The sequence below is a fragment of the Aspergillus ibericus genome (genome assembly GCF_003184845.1).
Source record: "Aspergillus ibericus CBS 121593 unplaced genomic scaffold BO80scaffold_15, whole genome shotgun sequence".
Taxonomy (NCBI): domain Eukaryota; kingdom Fungi; phylum Ascomycota; class Eurotiomycetes; order Eurotiales; family Aspergillaceae; genus Aspergillus; species Aspergillus ibericus.
The window spans coordinates 397,263-414,396 of NW_020292113.1; the positions used below are offsets into that span (position 1 = coordinate 397,263).

The window sequence follows — 17,134 nt, forward strand, 5'->3', positions numbered from 1 at the left end:
TAGTCGACCTCACCACATCTCCAACTTCACCTCCAACATCCATACAATATCTACTACACAAACCACGATGGTCCCCCTCCCGTCCCCGTTCGGCCAGATCCCCCGCTACCCACTCCTGTACCCGACCCCCTCGCCCATCCACCCCCTCCCAGCCCTAACCCGCCTCCTCACTTCGTCCCCCGCCCAGCCATCTCCCCGCATCACCCTCTACGCCAAACGCGAAGACCAAGCCTGTCCCCTCGCCTCCTCGGGCAACAAATACCGCAAACTCGAATACCTTATTCCCGATATTCTCTCCCCGGCCCCGAAATACGGCACTCTCGCTCCGGGTCCGAATCACGGCACCCTCATACCACCCCTCCCACCAACAGGAACTACACCTCCACCCCCAGCGAGGAAACCAACCACCCTCGTCACCGAAGGCGCCCTCCAAAGCAACCACACCATCCAAGTCGCCAGCATCGCCAACCACTTGTCCCTGGACTCCGTCCTCCTCCTCCACCAAGCCACGGGCGGGGGCTACCAGGCCTCCACCAACAAAGACCTCTTCTCCACCACCGGCAACGTCGAACTCGCCAAACTCCTCGGAGCGGATATCCGCATCCTAGATACCTCGATAGTCTCCAAATCCTCCCCCACACCCACATCCTCCCCACCCAATCCCAATACCGAAAATGAAACCCAAGACAAAGAAAAAGATCAAGTCCACACAATCTTCACCACCCTCCAAACCACCCCCAACCGAGCCCCCTACTGGATCCCCTCCGGCGCCAGTCTCCATCCCCTCGGCGGACTAGGCTACGCGCGCTGCGCATTCGAAATCGCAGAACAGGAGAAATCTCTCCCCCGATCCCTTACACACCATAAATCCCCCCGATTCGACTACATCTTCATCGCCTGCGGCAGCGGCAGCACCCTAGGTGGTCTAATCGCAGGAATGAAACTCCTCCACCGAGAAGAAGAACACCACCACCACCACCACCACCAACCCCATCCCCATCCTCTCCCCCCCCGCAAAATCATCGGCATCATCACATCCCCCACCCTCCCGCGCGCCCACCACGAGGCCCGCATTCTCAACTTCGCACGCCAAGCCGCAACACTCATTGGCCTTGATCCCGAACACGTCATCACGGAGGAAGATATCTGTCTCGATGAGCGGTTCGCGGGCACGGCGTATGGGGAACTTGATGAAGCGACACGGGATATGCTGGGGGAGATGGCGCGGGAGGAGGCGGTGGTGTTGGATCCGGTGTATACGGGGAAGGTGGTTAGGGGGATGAGGCATTGGGTAAGGGAGGGGGAGGTAGCCAAAGATTGGGTGGCGAGGGGCGGTGAGCCGGGGGGAGAGGTGAATGTCTTGTTTGTGCATACCGGGGGACAGGCGGCGTTGAGTGCGTATGCGGATGTGATGTAGATATGTACTACTGAGCTGGTCGGAAAGGATGACATTGGTTGATCACCTAAGTACGGACGGGGCCGCAATACGATAAAAGCACTAGCAGTATACATCGGCTCGAGACAGCCACCCACGGAAGAGACAGGAACGACAGAAGAAAAACAAAAGGAATAATACCACGCAATGTTTTCGTACACCGAACTCACAAAGGAACATCAGCAACACACCATCGTGGTAGCACGGACATCCAGACAACACCGTATCGATCCAGAACCACACAAAGCCACCAGCAAGTCTTGGAACGCCGCAGAATGCCGTGTCATGCAACGTTAACAGGTCAAGAGAAAGAGAAGAGAATTCACGAGAGAGAAATGCCGGACGGCCCACAGAACCCATACATGTCACGGTCCAGTCAGTCGAGAAGAAATAGAAAATGGAAGTAGAAAACGCAAAGTTTCAACGTGGCACCTCAACGTGGCGCCCGTTAGAGCTCATCGGCACGCTCGCCAGCATCGACATGTCCGTTGGCCTCCCCGTTGAGGGTAGCATCCGGCGAGTCGTCCCGCAGCCCGTCCGAGTCATCCCCGTTGCTCACCTCGAGCACTTCGAGCGCCTCGTTGGCGTGTGTGTTCTCCATGAGCTCCGGTTCGGGCTCGGGCTCCGCATCGGGCTCCTGATCCTGATTGGTCAGGTCGGCAAACACATCATCGAGGTTCTGCCGCGGACTGCTGTCAAACGGATCGCGGCTGTCCACATCGACAACGGGAGGCCCGTCATGCGGGTCGCGGTTATATCGCGGAGAGCTGAACAGGGACGTGTCCAGTCCCTGGTGCGGCAGGGTGGGAGAACGCGGAGGGAACGACGGCGAGTTGGCCGAAACATGAGGGAGGAAAGCGGAAGCGCCAGGGGCAAAAGCCGGAGTCGGGTCGCCGGCGGGAAGCGAGTAATTGGCAGAAAATGGATAGGGCGGGTTGGGAGCCTCAGTCATGGGCGTCAGCGTAGGACCACTGCGGCCGGAATCCGAGTTGGAGCCATCGCCCGGCGCGTGGAGAATTGAAGGGCGCCCCGTCTGGGATTCAATCGACTTGCGCTTGGCGAAGCTGGGCTGTTTGGTGCGGAGATGCGGGGGCAGATCTTCCGGGCGGTCGACGCCGAGCTGCGCCATGATCTTCTGCTGCTTGGTCGGCCGGGGCTTCCGAGTGGAAAGCGACTGCTCCAAGATCGGCGGAGGCTCGGGGGCCACCGGTGCCCACTTGTGGATCTCCTGCCGGAAGAAATTGGTTTCGTAGGCCAGGAGAACCTCGGCCCCCTCGATCTTGCGCAAATAGAAGATCAACGTGGGGACCTCCTCCGTAGTGGTACACGCCGCATTGGTGAAGCTTTGCAGAAAGTCCCGGAAGGTCGTCGCTTGGTTGATGATGCTATCCAGGATCTCCTCTTCATCAGGCTGGAACGGCAGCCCGGCGATTTCCGCCTGCCACTCCAGGAGATCTTCCAACTTGGGCCGGGCCGCATCACGGGGGATCTTTTGGCGCCAGTCGCAGATCGGACAAGTATACTTGTCGAACTCCTTGACCTTGCCCCGTGCAATCTTTAAGCATTTCCCGTGGTACCTACACACACACACCGGGGTCAGCGGAACAAGCCCCTCGCGTCCCAACGATCAGCCAACTTACCATTCATGACAAACCTCGCACTCGATCATCATGCCAGCTTCCGAGTGTCGGCAGATGCAAAAGACATCCCGTTTGCGCGACTTGCCCCCACCCCACATACTGGGCGTCGGAGTAGGTTCCAGCAACCCGTCAGGGGTATTGTCTCGCGACGCAGGTTCCACGGGGGGCCGACAGCGATCCTCCAGGTCGAAACAGTAGGAATTGCGCTTCTCGACATACTCCATATGTGACTTGAGAATGTGGAGCGGGGCATTGGCCTTGCCAAACAGTTTCTTGCCTTTGCGCATCCAATCCTCATGGCGCTTCTGCTCCCGCTCCAGGTCAATCGCCCCCGTAGGCCGGCTGTTCAACTCCTCCAGGGAATCCATCAGCTCCCGGACTTCCTTGTACTTGGGCCGCTTGCGAAAATCGGGCTCCCGGCTCCGGTCATACAAGCTCTGGATTTTCCGCTGCGCTTCGCGTTGCTTGGTCAAGATCGCGTCTACGGCAGCCAGGGTGTCGGGCGACACCGGGAACCGGGATGCCTGGGCAGAGAGGGCCTCCAGTTGTTGGTAGTGCACGGCTTCTACGGACATCAATTCCTTGGCTTTGGCTTCCCAGGCCTCCCCGTGCCGACAGAGATCCTTAAAGTGGAGCAGGTGGTCGCTGGTGTCCGATAATCCGAGTTGCTCGCCGGCTTGGATCAACTCCTGGCAATCCTTGAGGGTCAGATACTGGTCCCGTTTGCGACGGGCGTCCTCGTTCCATTTCATTTGGCGAAGCATGTGCTCGAGTTTCTCCACTTCCGGGAGTTCCACGTTGAAATTGCGAGCGGATTCCACGAGTTCCTCGACTTCCTGGACCGATCGGATGGTGGGGTTCAAGAGGGCAACGTTAACGTCCCGGAGGAATTTCTCGATCTCGCGGGTCTTCTCTTCCAGAGCCGCCATCTGTGGACAGTCGAACGACAGTTTATCAGCCTCTGCAAGAAGGGCGTAGATGTTTTCTACTCTGCGAACTTCACGATCACGTTCTTCCAGCTGCGCAGCCTTGGAAGTCCCCTTGCGCCACGCCTTCTCGTTCTTCCTCCGATTCTGCTGCTTCCGGGTAATGTAATTGGTTGCTTCTTCAACCCACTTATCGCAGCGCTGGACGAAGGCTGCGAGATCTTGGAGACCAGGCAAATGGTATGGGATTTTCTCACCTTCATTTAGTAGGTTATGAAGGACCTTCAACTGGGGCTTCGGCTCGTCTTCCAGAATCTTGTCGAGCTTCTCTCCCCAGGCCTCGGGGATCCGGGCGCGTTCCTGGACCTTCAAAACCAGAGCCCGCAGGGCATCATCGCTCAGTCGGTAACGCAGTGTGTGGTCCGGACCAAGTAACCTTTGTGTTAGTGGTTCGCCACAGCAATCATACGTTTCCACGTGGGGCAGGCACACCGTCTTCCCAGTCTTGTGGCATCGGAACTGCGCTAGATAAGTATAGGCCTTGCAAAACTGGCACTGATAATCATCCTCGGGCAGGTCTTCTTCCTCAACCAAAAACTTGAGCTGGCAGTCACCCGTCGCCGCCGGATCCTCGGAATAGAGGGTGCAGTTGTGCGGAGCGATTTCCCGATGCCGAGCAGCGAACGTCGCGCGTTCGCCCACCTCCCGGGTGCACGTCCGCTGGAGGGCGGGCGCTAACCATTTGGCCGTGGTGATCGAGGAATCCCGGGCCGCCGCCGTCAGGAGCAGTTCGTCATGGGCAAAACAGGGGTGTCGGCGGAAGTCTTGGAGGCGCTGCACACCCATGGCACCCCAGGGCTCCCAGTCTGCGGGCGCGAAGTTGACAGCTTCATTGAAGTTGAAGCCATGGTTGAACCCGGCGTGGTACGCCTGCGGGAAGGTGATCACAAACTGACCGGCCCGTTGATCCAGCGCATACACCCGGACGCCGGCCTTGCGCAGCTGATCCGGTGGCATCAACGTCACCAGCTGGAAGAGGAGGTCGGGCTGGCCCTCAAACAGCTCAGGCACCGCCTGCCGCATGGCTTCTTCAAACGCCTCCGCATCGGCCCCGGGAATGCCGTACCAGGTCTTGGTGGCCCCAAAATGCTGGTAGTTGGCCGAGTACGCGTAATGGTCTTCGTTGTGCCAGCAAAAGGTTGAGAAGCACATGCCAACATAAACCCAGGGAACCGTCATGCCGGAAATGTCAGACTTGATGTGACGGAACAGCGAGTCCCCGTGGAAAGGCATCACGTTCAGATTCCAAGGATCGACCGAATACGGGTCCAGCGGATTCCGTTCAATGGTGGGAAAGCCACTGCCATGGGTGGTGGAATGGATATCCGCCCCGTACTCGACCTCGACGGTTTCCGTCAGGCTCTCCACCAGTCGCCAAAACTCCCGTTCCACATCATCCTCAGACTCGCGCCTGTGGGTGTTGAGCACGGGGTCGAAAGGCATTTTGGAGGCGAAGTAGCTCTTCTTGAAGTTATTCGCCTTCTCCTGGAACTGCTTCAGCGAGTACACCCCACCCTCTTCGAAACCAAACTCGCCGGTGCCGACCAGGCACTTGGGGCAATGCCAGTCATACTCGGGAACCGTAGACAGGGGTGGATCGAGACAAGTTTTGTGGTACCCATGATCACAGCTATCGCACACTAGGATAGACGATCGATCCTCCGATTTGCCACAGATTTCGCATTTCTAGCCTGGTTAGCAGTTGGTAGCGACCACAAGTAGGAGGAAAGCATACATCACCCGTCTTCCGGTTGTCACTCTTGCGTTGCCGAGGGGGAGCGGGGCGGAGAAGGCTCATGTGGGAACCCGAGACCGTGGGCAGCGGCGCATCTAGACAGATGGGTTAGATAGCAGATACCGAACATCCTCCATCGCAAACACATACCTTTCCGAAGCCGCTTGCTTCGTCGGCCGTTGGCATCAAGTTCCCCGTTCTCCGTATGTGATCCACTTTCGTGGCTAATCGCGCGCTTCATAGGCTGACTAGCATGGCCATTGGCAGTGACAGTGGGATTGGCTGGATGTTCGCCAACCACACTCTTGGGGGTGAGTGAGCCATTGTCTGCTTCCCGCTTCACGGCGGAGGCACTATTCACGGCCACAAAGGACGGGGACCGGTTGACGGCAGTGAACCCACTAGAGCCGGCATTAACCGGAGTGAACCCGGAGGCAATTGGTCGAGGGGGGGTAGGCTCGACGGGAGGCGTGGGCTTCTCTGGAGTGGCCTCAACCTCCCCCGCCGTCGTCGGCGGTGCAACGGGATTGCTCGCCACTGGCTGCGGCGTGGCCGATGGTGTGTTGCTGTCAAGTGAAACGGGCTTTTTGGGCATGGGAGACTGGTTCGGGGATGGGGTATAGGGACCACCATGCTCCAGCTCCAGTTGTTGCTGAACCCCGGGCTTGGCCACACGAAGATACTCTTCATACGGTTGCAGCCATCGTTGATAAGAGTTCTTGAGCGACGTGGAGAGAGAGGACATGATTTTGCCGCTGTAGCCCAAGTCGCGCCCGATCTCCGCCCATTTCTTCATCTTGCAGACACTATCAAAACCACCGCGAACCTCAACCGCCTTTTTCAGTTTATAAAGGTCCAGAGGACGCTTGTCGACGCTCGGAAATCGGTTGAGGTTGGTACCATGTTGCTTGTGAAACTTGGCCAACTGATCGAGATAGTTCAAGTTTGCACGAGTTCCTGAGTCCGCGTCAGAACTGGGCTGCGGAGCTCCACCGGCAGCTTGTTTGGCTGAGCGCGGGGGCATACCTCCTTCAACCGAGTTGAGCTCCTGTCGACGGGTTTTGAAGTGGAATCGCTGGAGAACGCATGGTTAGCCCCATCAACCTCGGGGGGAGATTCTAGCCTCCGCCACCGCGACTCTTGCTTGCTTCACCGCGCACGGAAGAGACCATACCTCAGTATCTATAGCAAACGGTGGTTGCCAATTCTCAGGAGGTATAATCCTGCAGATTCCATATTTTTTGCCCTCCGGCGCAATCTTGCGAATATATGCCTCTGGATCTCTAAACTCCTCCTCTGTCGGACGAAAGGTCGGTGCCTCTTGTAAGCCATGAGGTCGGACCCGTTTACTGGGCTCGCGGGGAGCATTGGGCTGTCCTCGACGTTCGACCGTGGACAAGTCGAGGGGGGTGGATCGGCGAGCGCTCAAGGGAACATTGTGAGAATGCGATGGGTGAGTGCTAGCCGATCGAGTAGGCTGGCGGCTCGTGGAAGGCTGCAGGCCTGTAGAGGAGCCTCCCGTTGAGGCCGGAGCCACCATCTCTTAAGGCGACGAGAGAATCGAGACGAGCGAGAATTTGCGCGTGGTTTACCGCGGACGGAAGGGGGCCAGCATCCGATGCGAAAAACACATGGAGGAAGGCCAGAGGGAGCGAGAGAGCGGTGGAAAGGTTGCGAGCCGAGAAGGGGCGCCTAGCGAGGGTCGATGAAGGGAGGACGTGGCAGGGTCGAGGAGAGGGAGGGAGAGAGGGAGATAGCGAGGGAGGTGAATTGATGATATGGAGGAGGGCAGCGAGATGTCCAAGGGAAGGCCGAGATGAACCCGGGAGGGTTAGTGTGGAGAATCTCGGAACAGGAACAAGGATCAAGTCAGTAACGTGCCGACCCAAGGAGCAGAAGCAGGTCAGCAGTAGTGTGGGTGGGAAGTGGGAAAGGGAATAAGGATAATAATAATTTCGGTGATTAGTCCCGTAGTAGGGGCGTTCAGTAGTTGGAGGTTAGTAGAATGGGGGTCGAGATTTAGCAGCCATGACGATTGGCCCAATTGACCGTAGCCGGAAGTAGTAGTTCGTAGCCTTTGGGTCAGGCAGCTTGGGGTTGAGGAAACTAGGAATTCCCACTAAAGCGCAGGAGAAGACGCAGTAGAAGTCACTAAGTCTGTAGATAGTAGTCCTATCTACCTCCGTCCCCCAGATAAAGACTGGACTGGACTGAACTGGACTGGGGGGAAGAGGGAAAAAGTGGATCGAGAGCTGAAGAAACAATCAGATCCCGAGTGCATCCAAAGGGACCAGAACATAAGAACACCGTGGTGGAGGAGGGGACGGTAAGGAAAGACCCAAGGGGGGCAAAAAAGGGAAATTAAAAAAAAAAAAAATAGAGAAAAAACGAAGAAAAAAGAAACCTCCAGGGAAAAAGCAAGAGACTCTCTGGGAGGAAGCAGACGCCAAGGGACCGGAGAACTGAGAAAGTGAGAAGCCAGACGATGATTTGCATCTGCCTTCATGGCCTCAGGCCTGGTAGCGAATGAACCCTGAAGCGGTAATGCCAGTAAGCTCCAGTTACCATACCGCCGTATGAAAAAACCCCATCGCCCGCAAACGGTGATGTAACGACTCGACGGCCTCGGCCAAGGGGAACCCTCCATATCGTAATGCCAATACCGTCATGAAAGTCAAACCCAGGTTATGATGGGGCTGCGAGGCATAGTCCGGAGTCCTTGGAACTGATGGGGAGATGGCGACATTTGGGTACATGCAGGCTGGAGTACTCCAATGGCACGTTTACTTGTCTTCTACGGAGTACAGACTACAGGACAGACTATGAAGACTCCACTGTCGGTTCTACTGCAGTATATTGCGTATACAATCATGCCTGATCTATAGAGATCTTTAAATAGAGACGAAAAAGAAAAGAAAGGCAAACAGAAAAAGAAAGACAGGAAGGAGAAAAAGGAAGGAAAAAAGAAAACGGAAGGAATTTAGTTTATCCCGGGGTGCTGGGGAAAAGAGTACAAAAAGTTCCTTCAGATGAAGGCCACCAGGAAGAGCGTATGGCGGGGACGGTAATTTATGACCGGATCAGCCGTGACCTTACAGGGGACAACGGAGTGGCCGGTTGCTTAGCTCAACCATATCAGGCTTTATCCTCACGTCGTGAGACGACTTGCCGCAACAGAGGCCCTTCCCCTCCGCCGGCACTTGCCTCGATTGACACTAGGGAGGGACAGTGATGTCCTTAGATAGCAGCCGGAGGGATCTACTGAAACTCCTGCCAAGTCTCTGGCCGCCGGAAGGGTGTTGAAAGTGTCGGAAGGAGTGAGGTATGATACGCATTCCTGAGTGACACGTCAACCGTGGTCCGAAACCGACCACAAAATATCTCAAATAGTCAGCCCTCAGGAGAACTGCACACATAACAACCTGGCAATCCCTAGGGCTTCCGTAGGGGACGGAGAAGGGAGGATAATCATCCTCGCCCTGGAATGGAAGTGGCTCCCGGCGTCCTCACTGGCCTAGTAGCCTAGGTAATCATGCAATGCTCACTTCGCTAGCCCAACAATGCCCATTTTAGATCACATGCGCCCGCCAACTTACGGGTCGAGCTTTTCCGGACTTCGGGGACCCAGCCCGTACGGTCCGCTGGAATGCGGGTGAGATGGGTGGCCGTCGTAAATGCAGTTGTTGTTGGTGGTGGTGGTGGTGGTCATCCTGCCGAGCAGGAGCAGATGTCAAGCATGATGGTCTAATCCGCCGGGTGCAAAGTAGCACTACAGCATCGACAGAAGTACTGCAGATGATGCTGCAGCTGATTGACGTTCGATATCCATCCTCTGGAATTTCTAGATCCGTTTTTCCTTTTTCCTTGTCTTTTACTTTATTATTATTTTTCCTCTGAGGTGTCCGCTTTGCTCCGTTGGATCCGGGGCCATCCATGTCATGCAATATCCCGATGGGGTTATTGATGGTAACATTATCCTGGGAGCCCCTTCATTACTCTGTATTTATTGCTGGCCACGATGGTCATGCAGGGCTGAGCCTCAGGCAGGCCATGTCGGCCGGCCCCAGGCAGGAGCTGCAGCAGCGAACCAACGCTATTCGACAAGCCTATTCAACTGTGATGGCCTGATAAGAAGCATAGAGGCTGGAGATGTTCTGCAGGTGCTTGAAGGAATAAGCAACGTGAGTTTCGGCGTAACACTTTCAGAAGGGGTAGTGGTTGGGCATCATGTGACCCGTGCTATTCTTGCTGGCGATCGACCATATCGCTGCCGTAGATCTTGCACGCCAGACCCGATCGCAAACATTGCCATATCGTGGCGTGTTTCTCGCATAAGCGTTCGATTAATCCAGACTACCCGCCTTATCTGGATGTATTGAGTGCATTGCGGCGGATAAATTGAAATTTGATCACCTCGGATCTTGGAGAGCCCTTGTTTATCTATCTGTTACAATGGAGGATGCGGAGGTTGATCATACTAAACCAATCCCCGCCTTCTACTGCTGCTACTTGCTGCGCTCGACCAAACAGCGCACTTCCCTGTATATTGGATCCACCCCGCACCCTGCCAGGCGACTTGCACAACACAATGGGGACTCCAAAGGTGGCGCCCGCAAAACAGCCAAGGATGACAAGAGACCGTGGGAAATGGTCTTGCTCGTGGAAGGCTTCACGAGTCGTGTTGCTGCGTTGCAGTTCGAGTAAGTAGTTACAGAAACTTGGACATGTAACCAGATATCTCATAAAGTGTAGGTGGGCGTGGCAGAATCCCAAAATGTCTTCGCAGCACCCGGCAAATCGCCACCAGCTCGAACTAGGGGCAGGCGACGAGGCCCAAGGTACATCGGGGACTCACCCCAACGCGGACACGGGCAAAGCTAAGCACCGAGGTCGTGGTTCCCGGAGGTCGCTCAAGGCCCACCTGGAAGACCTGCATCTTTTCCTACGTTCCACCTACTTTTCGAAATGGCCCCTGAAAGTGCGCTTTTTCAACGCAGATGTATACCAGCTGTGGACGAGCTGGTGTGATCGCGTGGATAGCTTGCTTCCCGACCATGTTCGCATCATCTTAGATGGGGATTGTCCGAACGACCGCCTCCCATGCCAAGACGACTTGAGGGTGCAACGCGTGGACCATATCAAGGTCGACTACAGCCATATCCACGATTACGTAGAGAAGTCACATTTCTTACTAGACGACCCCACTGATTTGCGTTGCAACGTATGCCGCGCCACCATCGTCCCAAGTGAAGACTTGGTGGTGGTTTGCCCCAAGGCAAACTGCTACTGCATCAGCCATCTATTATGTCTTTCCTCCAGGTTTCTAGATTGCGCCAGGGAACCCGACCAGCTCGTCCCGATTGACGGAAACTGTCCTCGATGTGATCAGGTCATCCAATGGTCAACCATGATGCAAGAATTGAGCCTCCGAAGCCGCGGATGCAACGAGGTCCAGACGATCCTCCGAAAAGCAAAAAAAGGCCGTGGAAGGAGGCCTGGCGCTATCCATGAAACAAGCGCTGCAGACACCGGGAGCAATGCTGTGGAAGCACCAAGCAGTAGAGCTGCAGGGGTTGAGAGTTCAACGGTCGGAGTCAGCGACAATTTCGACATGGATTGTCGCGACGACGCTAGTTTGGACGAAAACTGGACCGAGTCCTTGGATATCGATATAGAGCCTGACATCTTGGACCGCCCAAGGGCCCATAACGCGGGAACAACTAGAGTCGAGATCGTCATAGATGATAGTGACTGCGACGAAGTGGAGGAATTGGGATGATTGTCTTATTTTCCTTGCAATTTTCGCGTCGTCACTTCTTCCGACGAAGTTAGACAGCAATCGATACGAATCTCTTCAAGGGCCCAATGGAGTCCAAGCCAGCTAGGCAATCTACCGCACTCTTCTGGATGTCTACTGAAACATCTTCAAACGACCTTCCTGCATCAATCACGCGAATGTCTCCGCTGCGTTGTACCCGGAAGATGGTTTGAAACAATTCACGCACGCGGCTTTGCATGGGTTCATTTTCATAGCGTTCGGCGCCAAACCCCCCGCGCTTGGCAGCTTCGTCCGGGGCGATACTGAGGAAGAGACACAGGTCAGGCTGAGGCAATCCGATTTCCGGCGTCCACGCCCACTCCAGGGATAAGGTGGGGTTGGCTTTGGCTGCCGAGTACACCGCACCAGAATAGGAGTAGCGGTCCACGATGACGGTGATTCCGGCAGCTATATCGTCCTCAATGGACCGAGCAATCTCCCAGCGATTGGCGGAGAAGAGAAGATGGATGGAGTGGTCGTCCAACTGCGACTGGCCACGTAGATAGCCATCAATCAACTTCCCAATGGGGGTGGTCCGGTCTGGGTAGATGCATGGATTAGAGCAGTGCTCAGGATGTACAACACCGGGGAAGGACGGGGCTACCTGGAAAGCGGATGTACTTGACCGAATGGCCCAACTGGTGTAGTTTGTCGCGTAAAGACTCGCACTGACTGGATTTGCCCGCGCGGTCCAGGCCCTCGACCACGATGAGCGCCCCGCGTCGTGCGGAAGGAGTCTGGGCTGCCATGTTGTGCGGCGGGGTCAATTCGGGGTTGGTGGCTTCTAAGGGTGCTAACACGGGGAGGATAGGTCCAGTGAGTCTCTCGAGCTTCTAGCGATAGTCACGGCAACAGATTCACGAGAGGGGAATGTCGATCGTGGAGGACGGAAGATCGATGGTCCCCCGCGGCCTCGCCGCCTCAGGCCCATCGCGATTGCTGGAGTGGGCTGGCCCGTTTGGGTATGGCGTCTGAGGAGGTCCAGCGATCAACAAACATTATTGCTCGACCAGTTATTAAAGCACACGATACATTGCTGTGTAGACCTAGAATCCAGATGAATATATTGTTCTCAGTAGATGTGCTTGCAATGTCTTCCATTCCCCTCTCAGCTCTATTGTTTACCCTTCACCAACACCCCCACCGTTCTGGATAGTCTCATCCGATAAGGCTTGGCGGTCTCTCCGATTCTCTCCATCATCGAGAGTGGGGGACCACTTTTTCACTCCTCTTCTCCAACAACGGGTCTTGCCAGTTTCAACCTCCACCATCCGCCAACCTCTACTCCCTCCGGGTCGCCATGGGCTCAGAGTCCTCCCCGCAGCCATCAAATGAGATGCTCGCCTTCCATACTACCGCCTCGATCCTGACCCCTCGAGTGGGCAGACTGGCTTTCGCCGGCAGGAAGGCCATCTCCACGCCGCATTATATCCCTCTGGGCTCCCGAGGCGTTGTCCCCCATATCGCTCATGATGTGATGCGCGATCACACGGCCATCGGCAGTCTCTTCGTCGGTCTAGAAGATTGTATGTCATCTCCGTCATTGCCCCTTGGCCGAGTCCACCCCGCTAACACGAATGCCCATCGGGGCCCAGATCAGTCGTAGAAAGACAAAGCCAAAAGTCTCCGCCTCCGGTATATACCATTCCCACCGCACAAGACGAATCGGCCCTGCGCAAATTCGTCGCTCTCCCCGATGATCTTCTCCTGATCATGGGTGCGCGCCGCGAGCCCCCCATCCAATGTCCCCCGTCCAACACGCCGAATTCCGTCGCCATCTACACTTCCGTCGGTTTCAGACAACTGGAGGCTGGCCAGTACATCGACGCCGTCCAGAACCTGAACCCCGATATCGTCGTGGGACTGGCAGATCTCGTCCTCGGACACACCCCCGGTACCAAGAGACGCGGGAAAATGGTCGATAGAACGCACGCGTTCACCACCCACGCCACGGGGCAGCTCTACGGCAGCGCAGTGCCCGAAGAAAACCGATCGAAGGCAGCCTATTTCGCGCCGGTGCTCCCTCTCGACAACGCGCAACAGTCGATATACATCGATGACCTAGAAAGCGAGATACGGCCATATATCTCCGGTCTGGCCCTCTATGAATCGGCCTCCCTATCGGCCATCACCGAACCTCTTGGAGACCTCCCCCGACTTCTCTTCAGCGCACCCAAAACCCCCCACGATGTCCTCCGCGATGTTTCCCTCGGAGCGGATCTCCTCACCATTCCTTTCATGGGCGTCTGCTCCGACGCGGGTATTGCCCTGGACTTCACCTTCCCATCCGCACCCAACACCACCGACTCTCAACCTCGACACCTGGCCTACGACCTCTGGTCTCCATCCCACAAGACCGACACTTCCCCCCTCTCCGAATCCTGCCAATGCTACGCCTGTCGCAACCACCACCGCGCCTACATTCACCACCTCCTCACCACCAAGGAGATGCTCGCCTGGACGCTTCTCCAAATCCACAACCACCACACCATGGATACCTTCTTCGCCAACATCCGCGAGAGCATCTCCCGGGGCACCTTTGAGATCGATGCCCAGACATTCCAACGCGCCTACGTCTCTGAATTACCCAAACCAACCGGCCAGGGCCCACGGTACTTCCCCCATCCCCACCCTCACTCCCACGCAGACGAAATCCCTAACTAACCCCCGTCCCCAGACTCCGCGGCTACCAACTTCCAGCCTCCGGCCCCAACCAACCCCGTCGGAATACTCGCGCATACGGTAAACTCGACGACGCAATGGAGCGGTTCGCCGAGTCGCAATCTTCCCTCGCGACGCCCGACACCGGCGCCGAAGGTCTCGAGGAACATGGGTTCGGCGCCAAGCAGACATCGTAGATAAATAGACAGATAGATGGATATACATATACCCCTATCTTGAATACTTGACGTATAAAAGAATCTTACTACGAAGAAGAAGAGAGACTTCTACACGGTACCACTAGGTAGTACTAGTAGTAACCGGGTGTGGCGATGGGTTAATCCGCACCGAGATCTTCTCGGCTATTACTTAGAAAAAAAACAAGTAATAGATACGGAGGATGAGTAGGGGTAAGTATCAATTGCAAACTTCTATTTTCAGCTTATGCATACTTGTATCCGTACATACAATGCCCGAGATTCCCTTCCATCCTGTCCTCCGTCCCTGTCTTTCATGAAGCGACCAACCAACCCCCGTGTTAAATACTTTATCCATGTTAAATAGACACTCTCCCGATTATAGACAGATCGACATCATCATCATCATCGTCTCGGTACTCGGTAACGGTAAACGACCTAGGCCAAGCCAGTGGCCAGGTTGAAGCAAAGTTACTGGCTGTTGGCCAGCTCGCGCCACATCCATTTCTTCTCGTCTTCCTCTTCCTCGGAACCGGATTCTGTGCCGGCGCCGAATTCCTGACCCACGACACAGACCAGCCAGACGTCGTTCTTGGTATGGTCGAGGAAGCGCTCGGTGGCCGAGTTCTTGGGGTAGATGCGGCGCCATTCGTCCCAGATCCGGTATGCTTCGTCGCCCCAGGCGCGGAAACTGACTTCTTCGATGATGGTCGGGCTGACGATCTCCTTGCCGCGGAAGACACCCCAGGTGACGGCGTTGACGTTGGCGGGGTTGATGTCGATCGGGTCCGGGTCGTCGGGGTTCGGGCCAGGGAGGGACGATTCGAAGTCACCCTTGACGTTGGTGGCGAACCAGGCAAGCTTCTCGTGGCCGTGCTTCTGGAAAAGGGGCTTGAGGACGTTTTGGTAGTCCTTGTCAGGGCAGAAGAACTCGACAAACGGCTTCTGGAAGACGAATCCTTCGCCAGGAGGACCCCAGCCGAAGACGGGGTCGTCGCTGCGGACTCCGTTGATGGCGGGCTGGGAGGCCAGTGTCCACCAGCCCTTCTTGTCGATGAGGGTCAGCAGCTCGGACTGAATGACAGCGGTCTCAGCGTTCAGGCCATTGCTGTTCTCTTCGGCGCCACCTTCCGACCACGGAACCATGTAGAGTTCGCCAGAGACATGGCGGCGGAACAGGGTGCTGATATCCTCGCGAGAGACGGGATAGCCCCAGATTTGGCGCGCAATGGGAGCCGGCACGTGCAACGACGGACCATACCCGTCAATTTCACCGAAGGCTGGCGAGCGTGCATCACCCCAACGGCCGTTGGGGAAGTCATCCCACGTAGCTTCTCTGCCGAGCGCACCCAGGCCTTCGGAGATCTGGAGGGTCATGCTGCGGTCTGGCGGCATGGCAGGGAGGCCGGCGCTCAGGGCGGATGCCTCGTGGGTGACGGAGCCCTTGGAAGATGTTTCGGAAACCTGCACCTTGTCGACGATGACACGGTTGTGTGGGATAGAGCTGACGGAGGAGCGGCGGCTGGCCAGTTTGCGGATCTGAGCGCCGTTCGGGGCGATATACGACGATGAATCCATCGCAGACAGGCTCCCGCCGTCAACCAGCGCGTCCGAATCGTCCACCTCGGAGTACGGGGGAATGAGTTCGCAGCGCTCGAGAATGAAAGAGACCGTCTTTTCCAGGTTCAGGGTGTAGAAATGGAATCCACGGGGCCCCGAGCAGCCAAGGTCTCTGATACCATAGACGAGATCGCTGATAATGTCCACACCGATACGCTTCACCGCGTCGTCATCATGCTTCACTTCCTCCAACTTCGACAGCACTTGAGGTGGGATTTTAACATGGCTGAGCTTGGTCACTCTCGTCAGAATCTTGTAGCTGTGGATAGGCATCAGACCAGGGACGATCGGGATGGTCTTGAAGGCGCCAGATTCGTGGTTTCGTAGCATGTTCTCAAACTTGGTGTAAGCCTCCATATCGTAGGTCAACTGAGTCATAATGAAATCCGCCCCCGCTTGCGTCTTCTCGACCAAGTATGGCAGATCCCTCTCCGGATCCTGAGCATCCTGGTAGTTATCGGCCGGGTGGCCCTCGGGGTACGCAGCAACTCCGATGCAGAAGTAATCGCCATACTGCTTGCGGATGTAGCGCACCAAGTCCACCGCGAATGTGAAGTCCTTGTTGCTGTCATCTTCGCCGTGCATGTTGTATTCTTCGCTACGAGGCGGGTCACCACGCAGGGCGAGGATGTTTCGGATTCCGAGCACCTTGGCTTCTTCCAGGGCTTCATCGACCAAGGCGCGACTCATGTTCGTACAGGTCAGGTGCAGACATGTCGTCAACTGCAGTTGGCGCTGGCAGATCTCCGCCAACTCCAAAGATCTCGCCGCAGTGCTTCCTCCCGCGCCCCAGGTGACGGTGACGAACAAGGGGCGTAACGCCTGAGCCATACGCTCCAACCGAGCCTGCAGGTTGGCGAAACCCTAGAAAGCGACATCCTGGTTAGCGATCGAAATGGATCCTTGAGTCACTTGGGGGGGGTGCGGGGAGTTGAAGGCAGCCCCACCATCTTGGTCTTGGGAGGGAAGAACTCCAGAGAGAAGTAATTCGCGTCTGGCGGCAAAGCCGCGATCTTGTCCGTGATCTTCTCCATGATGAGCC

General features: G+C 56.3%; 6 protein-coding genes across 6 annotated transcripts; 3 read left to right on the top strand and 3 right to left on the bottom strand.

Moving 5' to 3' along the window:
• Positions 1–67: 67 nt before the first annotated feature.
• Positions 68–1,417, top strand: BO80DRAFT_464055 (1-aminocyclopropane-1-carboxylate deaminase/D-cysteine desulfhydrase; the record flags this gene model as incomplete). The annotated part of the gene is made up of 1 exon (XM_025722629.1): positions 68–1,417. The coding sequence occupies one exon, from the start codon at positions 68–70 to the stop codon at positions 1,415–1,417; it is 1,350 nt and encodes a 449-aa protein (XP_025576268.1).
• A 466-nt stretch (positions 1,418–1,883) lies between these two features.
• Positions 1,884–7,336, bottom strand: BO80DRAFT_353260 (putative PHD transcription factor (Rum1); the record flags this gene model as incomplete). The annotated part of the gene is made up of 5 exons (XM_025715654.1): positions 1,884–3,012; positions 3,076–5,747; positions 5,797–5,891; positions 5,947–6,871; positions 6,971–7,336. 5 exons carry the CDS (start codon positions 7,334–7,336, stop codon positions 1,884–1,886), a joined length of 5,187 nt encoding a protein of 1,728 aa, XP_025576269.1.
• Positions 7,337–9,990: 2,654 nt separating this feature from the next.
• On the top strand, positions 9,991–11,600 carry BO80DRAFT_47724 (structure-specific endonuclease subunit SLX1). The gene is made up of 2 exons (XM_025723254.1): positions 9,991–10,496; positions 10,549–11,600. Exons 1-2 carry the CDS (start codon positions 10,249–10,251, stop codon positions 11,573–11,575), a joined length of 1,275 nt encoding a protein of 424 aa, XP_025576270.1. The 5' UTR covers positions 9,991–10,248; the 3' UTR covers positions 11,576–11,600.
• Positions 11,601–11,624: 24 nt separating this feature from the next.
• BO80DRAFT_492949 (bifunctional thymidylate/uridylate kinase) lies at positions 11,625–12,480 on the bottom strand (the record flags this gene model as incomplete). Its single annotated transcript, XM_025723793.1, has 2 exons — positions 12,219–12,480; positions 11,625–12,154 (listed from the first exon to the last, which is right to left on the bottom strand). The coding sequence occupies exons 1-2, from the start codon at positions 12,361–12,363 to the stop codon at positions 11,625–11,627; spliced, it is 675 nt and encodes a 224-aa protein (XP_025576271.1). The 5' UTR covers positions 12,364–12,480.
• A 434-nt stretch (positions 12,481–12,914) lies between these two features.
• BO80DRAFT_353521 (tRNA-ribosyltransferase family protein) lies at positions 12,915–14,472 on the top strand (the record flags this gene model as incomplete). Its single annotated transcript, XM_025715666.1, has 3 exons — positions 12,915–13,140; positions 13,215–14,226; positions 14,292–14,472. 3 exons carry the CDS (start codon positions 12,915–12,917, stop codon positions 14,470–14,472), a joined length of 1,419 nt encoding a protein of 472 aa, XP_025576272.1.
• Positions 14,473–14,943: 471 nt separating this feature from the next.
• Positions 14,944–17,126, bottom strand: BO80DRAFT_353279 (methylenetetrahydrofolate reductase (NAD(P)H) MET12; the record flags this gene model as incomplete). Its single annotated transcript, XM_025715656.1, has 2 exons — positions 14,944–16,956; positions 17,040–17,126. 2 exons carry the CDS (start codon positions 17,124–17,126, stop codon positions 14,944–14,946), a joined length of 2,100 nt encoding a protein of 699 aa, XP_025576273.1.
• Positions 17,127–17,134: the final 8 nt, after the last annotated feature.

Bases quoted from the DNA above. Each gene is read 5' to 3' on its own strand.
- BO80DRAFT_47724 (XM_025723254.1), top strand. From the start codon at position 10,249: ATGGAGGATGCGGAGGTTGATCATACTAAACCAATCCCCGCCTTCTAC. The intron at 10,497-10,548 runs GTAAGTAGTTAC...CATAAAGTGTAG, and splicing joins GTTGCTGCGTTGCAGTTCGA to GTGGGCGTGGCAGAATCCCA.